Genomic DNA, 14,466 nt, shown 5'->3' with positions numbered 1-14,466 from the left:
GATCTGTTGATGTAAATGGTTGTGTGCAGTGCATATGAATATGTGTTTTTGCTAAGGCACATGGTTTTCCTTCTTTTGGATTTGTAAGAAAAAGAAAAACAGCTCTTTCTCTGCACAGTTTATGGTGTTTTTGGAACACTAGTGCAAAATATTCTAAAACTTTCCAAATCCATCTGCTATAACTCTTTATTTTCTCTATCTGCTGTAACTCTGCACCTGTTTTAGCTGCTGTAAATCTTTTCATACAAAATGTAATGTAATTGTAACTCTCTATGCTGTAAATGTACATTTTCACTAGTTTATGTTACTCTATACCTGCTCTAGTTACTGCTAAAACTCTATAACCGCTCTAGCTGCTGTAAATCTGTATCTGCTCCATCTGCTGTAACACCTTTATCTACTGTAGCTGCTGTAACACTTTATCAGCTCTTCATCAACTCTACATTTCTTCTAGTTTCTGTTACTCTATACATGCTCAATTTTCTGTAGCCCTCTACCCGCTCTAGTTACTGCTATAACTCTATAAATGCTCTAGCTGCTGTAAATCTGTACTGTAAAGTATCTACTCTAGCTAATGTAACTATATATCAGCTCTGTCTACTGTAATTTTTATATAGTTATTCTGCTGTAACTCTACGTTTGCTCTAATTAGTTACTTTGTACCTGCTCTAGTTATGCTGTAACTCTATAACCACCTCTAGCTGCTGTAAATCTGCTCATTCTGCTGTAAAACCTACAGTATATCTACTCTAGCTACTGTAACACTTAGATCTTCTATAATTGTACACTCAATCTTCTGTAACTGTACATTTACTCTAGTTACTGCTGTACCTCTATAAATGCTCTAGCTGCATTTGCTGTTTCCTGTAGCATAAACTCTAGCTCTACTGTAATTTTATTCACACTCATTCTGCTGTAACTCTACATTAGCTCTAACTTGTTACTGTATACCTGCTCTAGTTACTGCTAACTCTATAGCCGCTCTAACTGCTGTAAATCTGTATCTTCTCCATCTCCTGGAACACATATATCGATTCAATACTGTAGTGCTATATCAGCAATATTTACTATAATTCTGTACTCAATCTTCTGTAATTGTACATGTTCTTTAGCTTCTGTTCAGACTTCTGTAACTCTCTACCTGATCTATTTACTGCTGTACCTCTATAAATGCTCTGTTCTGCTGTAACACCTTTATCTACTCTAGCTACTGTGACACTTTATCAGCTCTTCATCAACTCTACATTTCCTCTAGCTTCTGTTAGTCTATAGCTGTTCAATCTTCTGTAGTCCTCTGCCCGCTCTACACTGTGAAAAACAATTTGTTGCGTCAACTTAAAATAATTTGTAACTTGGCTGCCTTAAAATTTTAAGTTCACTCAACTCAAAAAAAGTTTATTCAGCTTGAAATGTTAAATTATACTAAGTGACAACTTAGATATTTGATTTGAATCAACTTAAAATTTTAAGGCAGTTGGGTTACTTACCCATCTGTTGAGTTTAGCAAACACAAATATCTAAGTTGTTACTTAGTACAACTTGACATTGCAAGTTGACTAAACTTATTTTAGTTGACTGAACTTAAAATTTTAAGGCAGCAGGGTAACAAATTATTTTAAGCTGACTCAACAAATTGTTTTTTATTTTTTAGTGTAGTTACTGCTATAACTCTATAAATGCTCTAGCTGCTGCCTGTAAATCTGTATCTGCTGTAACATATATACTCTAGCTACTGTATGTCATCTCTACAAAAATTGTATACACTGATTCTTGTTATTCTACATTAGCTCTAATTTGTTACTCTATACCTGCTGTAGTTACTGATGTAAATCTACAACTGCTCTATCTGCTGTAAATCTGTATCTCCTCCATCTGCTGTAACACCTATTATATTTAGTATAATTTACACTAAATTTTTGTGTACCTGCTCTAGTTACAGCTGTAACTTTATAGCCACTCTAGCTGTAAATCTGAAAATTTTCAGTCAGCTGTAACACTTATATCTACTCTAGCTACTGTAACACTTTATCAGCTCTATTTGCTATTTTACACTCAACCTTCTCTAACTCTACAAATGCTCTAGCTGCTGTAAATATTTATTTGTTCAATCTGTAACATCTACTCTAGCTACTATAACTCTATATCAGCTCTATCTACTGTCATCTTGTAAACTCATTCTGTTGTTGCTCTAGCTTGTTCCTCTATACTTGCTCTAGTACTACTGTAACTTTATAACTATTCTAGCTGCTGCAAATTTGTAATTAATCAGCTGTAACACCTAAATGTATGATAGCTTTAGCAACTGTAACTCTATATCAGTGTAACTGATAACTCTTTACTGTAACTGTAACTCTACATATGCTCTAGCTTCTGTTACTCTGTACCTGCTGTGTCTGTATACCTGATCTAGTTACTGCTGTAACGTTATAACCAGGGACCGAAATGAAGTTTTTGACACACCGGCCAAGTTAGCCAGTGGATTAAAAAATCAACCGGCCAAGCTTATTTTTTACCTGCCAAAATTCTGAACGATTTAACACAGATATATCCAAAGCACGTTATTCTGTATATTATGTGTGCTCCGGACAGAGAGGAGTGACAATTAAAACATCAATAAGAAAAACAACTTTTTGGTCATTTTAGATTTTTTATTATAACTTGGAAATGTTTTTAACGAACTATCTGTGCGCAGCTCATTCGAGCAGATTCTGGTTCAAAATGCAGCCAGTTTCTCACGACACCGCCATCTCCAGTTAGCCACTTTTCGTTGAATTTTCTGGTGTGCCCTGATTCTGGTGGTGGCTTTTCTTCCAGTTCGCCAAGCTTTCTTTTTGAAGGCTGGCTGGCTCCAGTTAAAAACCGCCACATCTCGCCACTAGCACGAAAATACCGCTACGTTGAGTGTGGGATAGACGGAAATGAGTGCGGCGCTCGCGTTTCACTTACGCTTCGGTACGTCGCATGCAGACGGGGGCGGGGGAGCATCACAGAGATCCGCGAGACTGATACTGATTAACATTACTGGTGAAAAGATTTACTCGCCATGTGGCGGATGGCGCTTTAAATTTAACTCGCCAGACAGAGAATTTGCTCGCATTTGGCGAGTGGCGAGTGTTAATTTCGGACCCTGGTTATAACTACTCTAGCTGCTATGAATCTGTATTTACTCAGTTCTGTTGAATTTGCCCTAGCGTTACTAACTTTATAATCTTTAAGTGCTCTATATCTGCTCTATTTTTGTAACTCTACCTGCTTTAGCTGCTGTGATCCTATGTGTAAAATATGCTGTAATGGTATACCACCTCTATCTGCTGTAACTCTACACTTCCTCTAGCTTCTGTTACTATTTAACTGCTCAGGTTTTCTGAAGCCCTACACCTGCTCTAGTTACTGCTGTAACTCTATATCTGTCCTGTCTGCTGCAATTTTATATCTAATCAATATGCTATAACTCTAAATCTGTAACTCTATACCTGCTCTGTCGTAACTCTATCTGTTCTAGCTTCTCTAGATCAATATTGGCTTTAACACACTGAACACCCCGCACATCTCAGTCACTGAGCGTCACACACATTGGCGGCTCTGGAGAGAGTGTGAGGGTGGAGTTTAGATCAGAGTGGTTGGAGTGATGTCATCAGTCAGGTATGTGAAACATGAGAGAGACTCAGTAAGGGAGCCAGAGAACAACAAACTTCTAAATGTGCTGAGACTGAGACTCATTACTATTTTGTCATATTTGTCAAAATGTGTCATATTTTATTCAAAGTGACTTGCAGATGTAGTCCCTGTAGTAACTTGGTGTTGTGTGCCTTGCTCGAGAATATTAATCAACCTTTCTGGCATTTGAACTGACAATTTTTCAGTTCACCAGCCCAGATCTTTAACAGCGTAGACTGCTGATTTCCATGTCTTAGGCTCTGGCCTACAGAAGCAGCAGCCTTAAGGTTCTTTTCAAAATTGTGCCTGGTTCCTGCTTCTGTCACTGTCAGGGGAGCATTATATGAATAAACCACACTGATTTTGTCATTTTCCCAGCGAATGTGGCAGTATGTTCCCTAGCTAGACAGCTGTGCCACATTTCCTGGCACTGTCCTGAAACGCATCTCTAAAAAACATCACATCTGCCTGTTCACTGCCTGTTTGATTTTGTGCTGAGGACATCTGGTGTGATTATGCACACATTGTCCAGCCCTGTCCGGACAGGACTGTCTTTTCTAACTAAGACCTTTTCTGGGTGCAGTAACAGTTGGTGGTTCAAGTACTGCTGACACGAAAAAAAGACTACTCACACATTAAGCATCAGAACCAGAAAAATGATCAGAATGATCAAAGGTCCAATGTGTTCAGTAAGCAGCAAACAAGTACAGACTCAAGTCATCAAACACTGAAAGAAAAAAAAGAATAGAGGAAGAGAGGAGAAGTGACATGAACTCTAAGGGGGGAAATGAAGGGTAGAGAGATGTTTCTCCATCTGTCTGAAAGCCATAAAGAGCTTCATTAACGCACGAGCTGCTGCATCCTCCTGAGAACACTCTGTCTCTCCCTCTCTTGCTTCCTGTCTCTCTTTGTGTCTGTCTCTCTCTCATTAATCTCAGATGTTGTGCAATGGAATGTTGTTCTCAGTCTGCAGATGGATTTAGCAGAGAGCACAAAAATATATCTGCCCCTAGACACACACTCACTCACTCATACAGGCATGACAATGGGATGGAGCTCTGTTAACCCTCAGTATTGCAGCGGTCAAAGAAATAAGAAAAACATAGAGCTGGGTTGCTAAATGTGTGCATGATTGTGGGAGAGATTAGAGTGGGTTTTTGTGTTCCCAAATCTTGATTTAGATTATATATAATTAGCTACTCTGTAAAGAGATACTTATTATGATTCAAAAGCTAATGAGGTTTTATAGCATTTTAGTTTCAGTTGGTCCAAATCCACATTTTCCAAACAGTAAATCTATAGCCAGATAGTCTTATGATGATTAATCAATGCTGATTTTCTGTTTTTCATCTAGAAGGCATGTACAAATGCAGTGACCTGTGAAATAATTGATGGGCACTGTGTTTAATTAAACTCTTAACCTCTTAATTTCATTATAAAGGCATAACCGTGAAAGCCCTATTCAGTATTGTGCAGTGAGCGGTCCTGCCTATGATTTATATCAGGAATTTGAGCAAGTGAACAGTAGATCTTTTGTTAGATAAACTGCGTCTTTAGATTGGTTTTAAATGTGTGGTGCGCTCCATGGCGACATGATGACCCAGAAGATCTGACCCCCATGACCCTCATTTGACAATCTTTGCACTGAGCAACAGGTCCCAAATTAAAAATGTTTAAAATCCTGTTAGCACTGTTTTTCATCTTTTCTTTCATGTTCCTGTATCAGATATCAGAGCTATTACCTTCCCTCTCGTCTCTAAAAGTCAACTCTCTGCAGGTTTTTTTCCAGCGGAGTATGATAATGCAGGATATTTGCGCATGGTGGTTTGGGAAATTTTAGAAGTGTTTCAGATGTTTTGAGACGTAGGACACGATACAACAGGTGTAATCGTTTCAGTACTTGTGAGGGCCAGATGTCTGAGAATGTTCTCATAAATATAGTAAAACCTATTTAAACTGACTTGTTAGTATGGCCCTCACTTGTAATAAAAGGTTCACAAGTAGGTCAGGTTATGTCTTCAAAACTAAACATGCGAAAATGTGTCTATAAATGGTAGGGGTGGATTTGTTCTGGATTACAGTTAAAGGTTTGAATGTTGTAATTATAATTTACCAACAATGGAGACCTGTGGGGGCCCCCACAAGTATAGGTGTACATGTTTGACTGTACATGTGGTGTCAGTATGTCACAAGACATGATGTTTACCTGCAACTGCTCAGCGCTGCGTTGTGATCCAAAAATAGAGCTGTGAGAGTCTGGCAGCCTGTGTTTGTGTGTGTAAAAGAGACACACTAGACATTCATGTTAAGAGTGAAACTCTGACCCCTGCTGGAAAAGAGCAATGAGTGCCTCATTCAACAGCCTATAGTGACTGTTTATGTGAGATAAAAACAGTGATTACATCTGGTTTCAAAATAACCTACTGACTCTGTTATTCTTTTTTACAGGTACTGAGAGCACAGTTTGTAAACTGTGTGTGTGAGCGACATTCAGCCTTTAGTTCGTGTGTGTGATGGAGGGCTTTCCTGTCCACTGACGCTGCAGCACTGCCCTGCAGTCATGTCTGCATGCAACACCTTCACTGAACATGTGTGGAAACCAGGGGAGTGCAAAAACTGCTTTAAGCCCAAGAGCCTACACAGGCCTCCAGAGCAAGCCAATGCTGCCAGTGAGAGCAAGACAAACGTCAGTGCCAAACTCACAAACAGCCAGAGGAGCATTTCCTCGTCCCGTGCTGGGCAGGTCCGCCCACCTGTTGCCAAGAAGCCTACTATTGCAGTAAAGCCTACCATGATGCTGCCATGCTCCCCACCAGGCTTGGACGCAGAGGGAAATGTGCCAAGGCTTCCGGAGGGAGCACAGGTCACTAAAACCTCACCTTTCACTGTGTGGAACCACAACAGCCTAAATAGCTCGAGACCCACAGGGACAAACAACAATCAAGGAGAGGGTTTGGTTGGGCAAACCGAGGCATATGGTGCAATTTCCCCGCAGCCAACTAGCAGCAACAACAACGGACTGACCGACGTGCTAAAAGAGATTGCTGGCCTGGGACCTTCTCCAAGCTCAAGTAGAGACGACTTCTTTGGCCGGATCTGCAGTTCATACCGACGCTCATTAGAGAGGGGTCTTCCAGCATCAAGTTGCCTCCATGCTGGGAGTGGTGGTAGAGGAGCAATGAAACGTGTTTCCCTCAGTGACAGTGCAGAGGTCATCAGCTCTGAGGGAGGACGTTTCTGTTATCCAGAGTTCTCCAGCGATGGTGACGACGAGGAGGATGATAGTGGTGATGAGTATGATGACGATGGAGAGCATGATAGTTGGGATGAAAGCGATGAGGAGTTGCTGGCAATGGGGATACGAATGCGGGGTCAACCTCGGTTCGCCAATTTCCGTGCAGCAACGCTGTCCCCAGTTCCCTTCGCTGTTGGGAAGAAGTGGAATACAGTGCCTCTGCGCAACCGTTCGCTGCAACGATTCTGTGCAGTGGACTACGATGACAGTTACGATGAGATTCTTAACGGTTACCCATCTGTTGACTCAAATGGAGCTCCTGCTCTCCTGTCATACGCCTCTGACCACCAGGGCAGTGGTTTTCTCTCCACTTCTGAGTCCACCACCTCACCCGAATCCTTGATTTCTCTGCCCGATGAATCCTGCGCTGGCAGCAGTAGGGGCACTGGTGACCAGAGGAATGGTCTTCCTTTCCCAGCTAGCAAAGAACCTTCAGTCAGAGGACTGAGTTCACCAAAACCCAGTGAAACGCATAAAGCTGTTCTAGCCATCCGACTGGAAGAACAAGATGAGAGTCAGAGAGAAGGTGGGGCTCTCCCACAAGCTCTTCCAGGCCAGCCAATCACAATCAGCTTCAGCCCAACTGAGGAGCAGGCCAAGCCTTATCGAGTAGTGAATCTTGAGAAGACTCCTATCTGTAAGCCCTATACGGTGGTGGATGTGTCTGCCTCTATGGCCACTAAAGATGAGCACACTCACTCGAGTGAAAGCACTCCAAAGTCAAGTGGGCCCAATGTTGCACTTGATCCCTGTCCTGTCTCACCCATCTCACCTCAGTCCCCCAGAACTCCTGTTTCGCCCATGACATCTCCATCAGTTTCATTGTCTCCGGTAATGCCTCAGTCTCCTACAAGTTCTGCTTCCGCAGGACCCAGCGGTTTCCGCACAAAACCCGGCAGCATCCGTTACCAAGAAGTATGGACGTCTTGCACCAGCCCTCGACAGAAGATCCCTAAAGTTGATTTAACAAGTGGCAGTGCCGCTCCAAGACTCATCAATCACAAATCAGCTCCCACATCTCCGACTACAGGCTTCGGCTCAGCCCGCACAGTCCCTACTAAATCGCCTAACTTGTCTGAGATCAAATTTAACAGCTACAACAATGCCGGCATGCCTCCATTTCCCATCATCATCCGTGATGAGCCTGCATATGCACGCAGCTCCAAAAAAGCGGTGAAAGTTCCCATAGTGATCAATCCCAGTGCATACGATAACCTAGCTGTTTACAAGAGTTTCCTGGGACTCAACGGTGAGGTGCCACATTCCAAGTCTGGGGCTGGAGAGCGAGTGACCAGCCACACTTATGAGGAGATTGGCTCTTCCGAAAGTTCCCAGCCTTCACCATCTGAGCAGACACCACCTCAGATCAAGTATTCAACAGATGTAACTGCTCTTGGAGAACTGAGGACCACCGCAGTATCTGGACAGACTGTAAACGATGGCAAATCCAGGACTACAACAGGTGTCTCCATCCTTCCTGCAGGTAGCCTGAGTCCAAGCCCTGCCATTTTGGCACATAGCAGTCTGGATCGTATTCGTAACCCCAGCAGTGAGCAACCAGAGGGCAGCAAGGATTCCCAGGTCACATCAAATGGAAGTTCAGGTCAAAGAGAGAAAGCAAGTGCCGTTCTGTCTCAAATTGTAGCCTCCATTCAGCCGCCGCCTTCTCCTCCAGACTCCCCTACTGGACAGAGTAAGACATGCAGTGCTGAGGAGCTTTACTCGCTGCCACCAGATGCTTCCAGAGACAGGCCTAAATCACTCCACTGTTCTGCAGAACCTCAAAAAGACACACCACCCAAAGTCCTTCCCAAATCTCAGAGTGCCTCCGCTGCTGTACCACCCACAAGCCCCAAATCTGAACCTAGTGCCCCGTTTCCCCCAGTCCGGTCTAGCTCCTCTCCTTACCACTCAAGCAACCTGCTCCAGAGGCATTTCAGCAACTGGACCAGACCAGCTGGGGCCAAACCTAGTGAAGGAGAGACCAGTCCCAGTGTGGAGGGCAGGCGTTCGAATGACAGTAACAAGCCCAAGCGCTGGATATCCTTCAAGAGTTTCTTCCGCCGGCGGAAGGACGAGGATGAACAGAAAGAGAAAATGGAACGAGAGAAGGAAAAAGGGAAGCTGCTGGGATTGGATGGGACGGTCATCACTGTACTGCCTCCTCCACCTGTACAAAGACAGCACTGGTTTTCAGAGTCCAAGACGGATGACCCTCACCAGAAACCTACGATCATATTCACCTATAAATCAGAGAGTGTCACAGGTGGAGAGGAGGCAGAGCTTCGGGTTGAAGAACACAAAGAAGGTGTCACTGCAGACGGTGGAGCTTCAAGTCTGTCGACTCCACCCAAGAGCAGAGCCAGTATCCTCATTAGCAAAGTCATGAAGTAAGCCAATCCCATTTCTCTCTTTTAGCTTTTTAATATAGAAGCATTTACTAAGCTCTTCCTCTATCCTTATCTTGCTCTGTCTTAGTGTGTGTTTTCGTGCACGGCTTTTATTTTCATCCCAGATGAATTGCAGAGTTTCAGTCAACCTAGTGATAAATCTGTACCCCTAGGGGTAGCTTTTTTGTAATGCCTGATCAAAAAGCTTTAACATTATCCTAGTATAAAAAGTAGTATCAGTATTAGTCATCTTTTTTTAACTAGGTGATTTCCTAACTACAATAAACTGCTTCCTATTTTGTTAGTCATACATGTGTGTGATCTGCTGACGTGAAGGACCTTTGATCCTGATGAACAGCCACAGAGGTCTGTTAAGGGTTAATCATGTGGAGGAAGAAGCATTCATACCGAATGTTACAACAGAGAGAGGAGGAGTAAGAAAAACGCAGAACTCGAGAGATTTGTCTATTAAGTCTTAGAAAGCTTTGTTTCTGATTTAAACATTTACTGTCTCTGATCTTATCGAATGGGTGACTGTGTGAGCCATTATGGTGGGTAAGCATTACTTCCTCAATTTCCTTTAAACAGACCAACACTTTACTGAAGCTTATAGCTGGATATTTGTTTCAGCTGGTGTGTGTGTGCACGAGTGTGTTTGCAGAGGGTTATCTGCCTAAGAGATACTTGAGACACGTTGATTCAGGTTTTTCTAACAAGTTCAAACACTGAGATAAACTATCATTTTTTTAAAAAACGTCTTTTTGTGGTGATATCTTCACTTGTGTATTAAAAAAATTGCACTGTTTTTTCAGTGAAAGCATTAGGAATCTTATCTTTATTTTTGAGAACCCTTCCGTGTTAGATTTTTGAGTGTGTCATAACTTAATGGAACAGAATGTTTTCATATGTCCAGACATGCTCTGCCTGCAGAAGATTCCTCCCATTTAGCCTTCCTGGATGGGATATTTAGGAGAGTAAGTTTGGCGCTGGGATACAGGAGGGTTGGTTTGGAATTTAAGCAAAGGACAGTTGTATTTTGCGTTTGATTAGTAGTGGACCCCAACGTGCGAAATAAATTTAATCTTGGAACTTAAACACTATCACATAATTATTCATTATTAATCATTATTCATCCTGTTATTTACTCACTTTCATGTCTTTCTAATCTCAAATGGGATCATTTCTTCAGTGGACTCAAATGTAGACATTTTGAAGTGTTAGAAAATAAAAATTCTGTCATTAATTACTCACCCTCATGTCGTTCCAAAACCGTAAGACCTTCGTTAATCTTTGAAACACAAATGAAGATATTTTTGATGAAATCTGAGAGCTGACCTTCTGACCCTGCATAGACAGCAACGCAACTGACACATTCAAGGCCCAGAAAGGAATTAAGGACATCGCTAAAATAGTTCATGTGACATCAGTGGTTCAACCTTAATTCTATGAAGCTACTACAATACTTTTTGTGCACAAACAAAACAAAAATAACAACTTCATTTAACTATTTCTTCTTTTCCATGTCAGACTTTGATGCACGTTCACAGGAGTACCACAACGCATGCGTCGACTGTCACAGAAGACCAGAAATGATTGAATAAAGTTGTTATTTTTGTTTTCCTTGTGCACAAAAAGTATTCTAGTAGCTCTATGTAAGTTAAGGTTGAACCACTTATGTCACATGGACTGTTTTAATGATGTTCTTCTACCTTTCTGGGCCTCGAACGCAGGGTTCGTACAAGGTGCTTAAAGTGCTTGAAGTACTTTAATTGGACTTTTTGAAATTTAAAGCCTGGAAAACCCTAGAAAACTGTAACATTCCTGAAGAGGTACTTGAAATGTGCTTGAAGTGTTGAAACACAATGTATCGATGAAGTAAGTGTTTAATTTTTTCAAAAGGCACTAAGTAAGATGCAAAAAGAGGAAGAGATTAACTGAAACAATTAAACAAGTAATTTATCCTGAAACCATTCTGATTGATTCAAACTTGTGACTTCAGTCATTCAGTTCAAGTAATTCACTAGCAAAAACTAGATTAAATTAAAAGAGCCATTCATTTTACAATTGCTTTTAATGATTTTAAAAAGCACATATAGTTATTGGTGAAACAGAGCTTTTCAAAACTCAGAATCAGTTAAAGTATTGCATCGCAAAATGATTCACTGTTTCGAAGTACTCCGATTGGATCGCGCATCGCAAATCATTTGATTTAGATTAGGACTTCAGAGTTTCACGGATGATTTGCGAGTCCTGAACTGAAATGGTTTGCAAATCATTATTCAGATCGGATATTCGGAGCGCAGATCGGGAGTCATTTGGTTTAGATCGGAACTTTGGAGCGGGTTCGTGAATGTTTTGCTTCAAATCGGAACTTGAGAGCGCAGATCACAAAACATTTGATTTAGATTGGAACTTTGGAGTGGGTTCGTGAATGTTTTGCTTCAGATCGGAATTTTGCCGCTTGGATCCTGAATCATTTGATTTAGATCGGAACTTCAGAGCAGGTTCGTAAATATTTTGCTTCAAATTGGAACTTGGGAGCGCGGATCATAAATCATTTGATTTAGATCTGAACTTCGGAGCGGGTTTGTGAATATTTTGCTTCAGATCAGAATTTTGCCGTGTGGATTGTGAATCATTTGATTTAGCTCGGAACTTCGGAGCGGGTTTGTGAATGTTTTGCTTCAGAACGGAACTTTGGAGCGTAGATTGTGAATCATTTAATTTAGATCGGAACTTCGGAGCGGGTTCGTGAATGTTTTGCTTCAGATCAGAATTTTGGAGCGCGGATCCTGAATCATTTGATTTAGATCGGAACTTCGGAGTGGGTTCGTGAATATTTTGCTTCAAATCTGAATTTTGGCGTGTGGATCGTGAATCATTTGATTTAGCTCGGAACTTCGGAGCAGGTTCTTGAATGTTTTGCTTCAGAACGGAACTTTGGAGCGTAGATCGTGAATCATTTGATTAGATCGGAACGTCGGAGCGGGTTCGTGAATGTTTTACTTCAGAACGGAACTTTGGAGCGTAGATCGTGAATCATTTGATTTAGATCGGAACTTCGGAGCGAGTTTGTGAATGTTTTGCTTCAGAACGGAACTTTGGAGCACAGATAGCAAATCATTTGATTCAGATTGGAACATTTGAGTGAGTTTGTGAATGTTCTGGAGTGTGGATCGTAAATCTGATTGAAGTCTTTGAAAATTTGAAAAATAGAGCTTGAAAAGTCCTTGAAAGTCCTGGAATTTCATTTCACAGTAACTGTACGAACCCTGTAAACACGGTAGTTGTTAAGATTTACAGTTCAGAATAATGACTAACACTATGGTCTGCATATCACACACAGGTCATATGGATTTCTTTTGATACTTTCATAGTGCTTTTGCATCCATTTTTAAGCTTAAAAAGCCCTAGTCTCCATTCATTGTAATTGCATGTAAAAGAGCAACCAGCACATTATTAAAAATATCTTCTGTTGTGTTCCACATAAAAAAGTCAGTTGTAGAGTTGTATCCCTTTAAAAAAAGAGAGAGAGAGAGAGAGAGAATTAAGCTCTAAATTTAGCTTTCCAAAATAATCTGCATCCTCTGCTTCTAAATCCTTTCTGTTTAGGTTAGAAAACTTTAGGCTGGAATAATTCTCAACCGTTGTTTGTCTCTCTTCAATGTAGTCAGCTTCCAGTTCAGGATACTGAGATCTCCTCAGCCACCTCTCTTCCTGCTAAGCTGGAGCTGTCGCCCCTGCGTGAGCCGCCTGCCTCCTGTCCGCCCCCAGCATCGCCCACCTCAAACAGCAGCAGACAGGGAGAGCGAGAGGAAGAGGGAATCACATACACCATCTCACACTCTCCTGCATCCAGCAGCTGCAGAGCCACGTACACCAACCTGGGTAAGTAAAACTCGCACAGACATTTGATGGGTCACTTCGTGTTTTTGTTCCATTGTGTCCATTTATGCGGACCAGCAGCGTGAGGTTCTGACCTGATTCGGCCGGCTCATGCTGATATATTTGGGTTGTCATGGCAGCAGCGTGTGCAAGAGCATTTTCAGACTCATAAATAAGATCACGTCTTTCAGTCTCTCAATGTGAAGTCATTTAGCTGATTGAGTCCCGCTGAAGTTTGTGCAGCGGAAGGAGGTATGGATCGGTTTCTTAATTTTGCTTTGCTCTTTTTTTATTAAGGTTTCTGGTTTTATTTGCATGAATTGTGGTTTAAGAAGTATTGCTAGCGGAAAAGGTAAATTTCAACACCACACTTTATATTTATTATACAGTGGGGTCAAAAATTTTAAACGACTAATCTTTTATTTAATATAAATTAATTATTTGTAATTATAAATGTTTCTTTATTTTAAAATGTAAAACATTTGTTTATTTATGGTTTTTAATTCATTTAAATCTCACATTTTTAATCTGATTTTACTTTTGAATAGCATGACAGAAATTCTCAGGTAAACATAAATTATATGTAAGTTATGGCACTAAGTTATGATAGTTAATATGATATATGTGACCCTGGACCACAAAACCAGCCTTAAGTAGTACGGATATATTTATAAATTTCCTACTGTAAATATATCTTAATTTATAAATATATAAATTTGTAAATATATCTTAATATAACTTAATTTTTGATTACTACTATGCATTGCTAAGAACTTCATTTGGACAACTTTTCTTAATATTTAGATTTTTTTGCACTCTTGATAGTTGTATCTCTCCAAATTATACATCAATGGACATCTTATTTATTCAGCTTTTTCAATTTAAAGAAACTGACCATTATTACTGGTTTTGTGGTCCAGTTTCACATATATATTGATATATGTTGATTTTTGTTTTTTAATGTTCCTAAAAGTTTTAGAATTTAAAATGTTTCAGACATTAAAACATTACAATGTACAGAAAATATTATTGTCTGTAACCTGGAATGAAGATACACTTTTAGAATTAAAAAAGATAAATCCTAAAATAATCTGCTTCTAATATTGATTCAGAACTAATGATATTGGCAAATACCCTGCAAATAATGTCAAACAAGATTTCAAACTGTGGTTGTTTCCTAACGTTTTCCTCACGTCATGTTTTTCCACATGTAAAGTTTAATGAAATGGATAACAAATT

General features: G+C 40.6%; 1 protein-coding gene across 2 annotated transcripts in view; it reads left to right on the top strand.

The window, feature by feature from the left end:
- Positions 1 to 14,466, top strand: part of peak1 (pseudopodium-enriched atypical kinase 1) — a 41,377-nt gene that overhangs the window by 19,263 nt on the left and 7,648 nt on the right. For both annotated transcript variants that reach the window (XM_051099189.1, XM_051099190.1), the window contains 2 exons: positions 6,106 to 9,342; positions 13,013 to 13,230. In XM_051099189.1, coding sequence (XP_050955146.1) covers positions 6,218 to 9,342; positions 13,013 to 13,230 — 3,343 coding nt within the window. In that variant the 5' untranslated portion in view covers positions 6,106 to 6,217. The remainder of the gene's footprint in view (positions 1 to 6,105; positions 9,343 to 13,012; positions 13,231 to 14,466) is intronic.

The sequence above is a fragment of the Labeo rohita genome, chromosome 25 (assembly GCF_022985175.1).
Source record: "Labeo rohita strain BAU-BD-2019 chromosome 25, IGBB_LRoh.1.0, whole genome shotgun sequence".
Lineage (NCBI taxonomy): Eukaryota > Metazoa > Chordata > Actinopteri > Cypriniformes > Cyprinidae > Labeo > Labeo rohita.
This window is presented reverse-complemented; position numbering and strand designations above follow the sequence as displayed.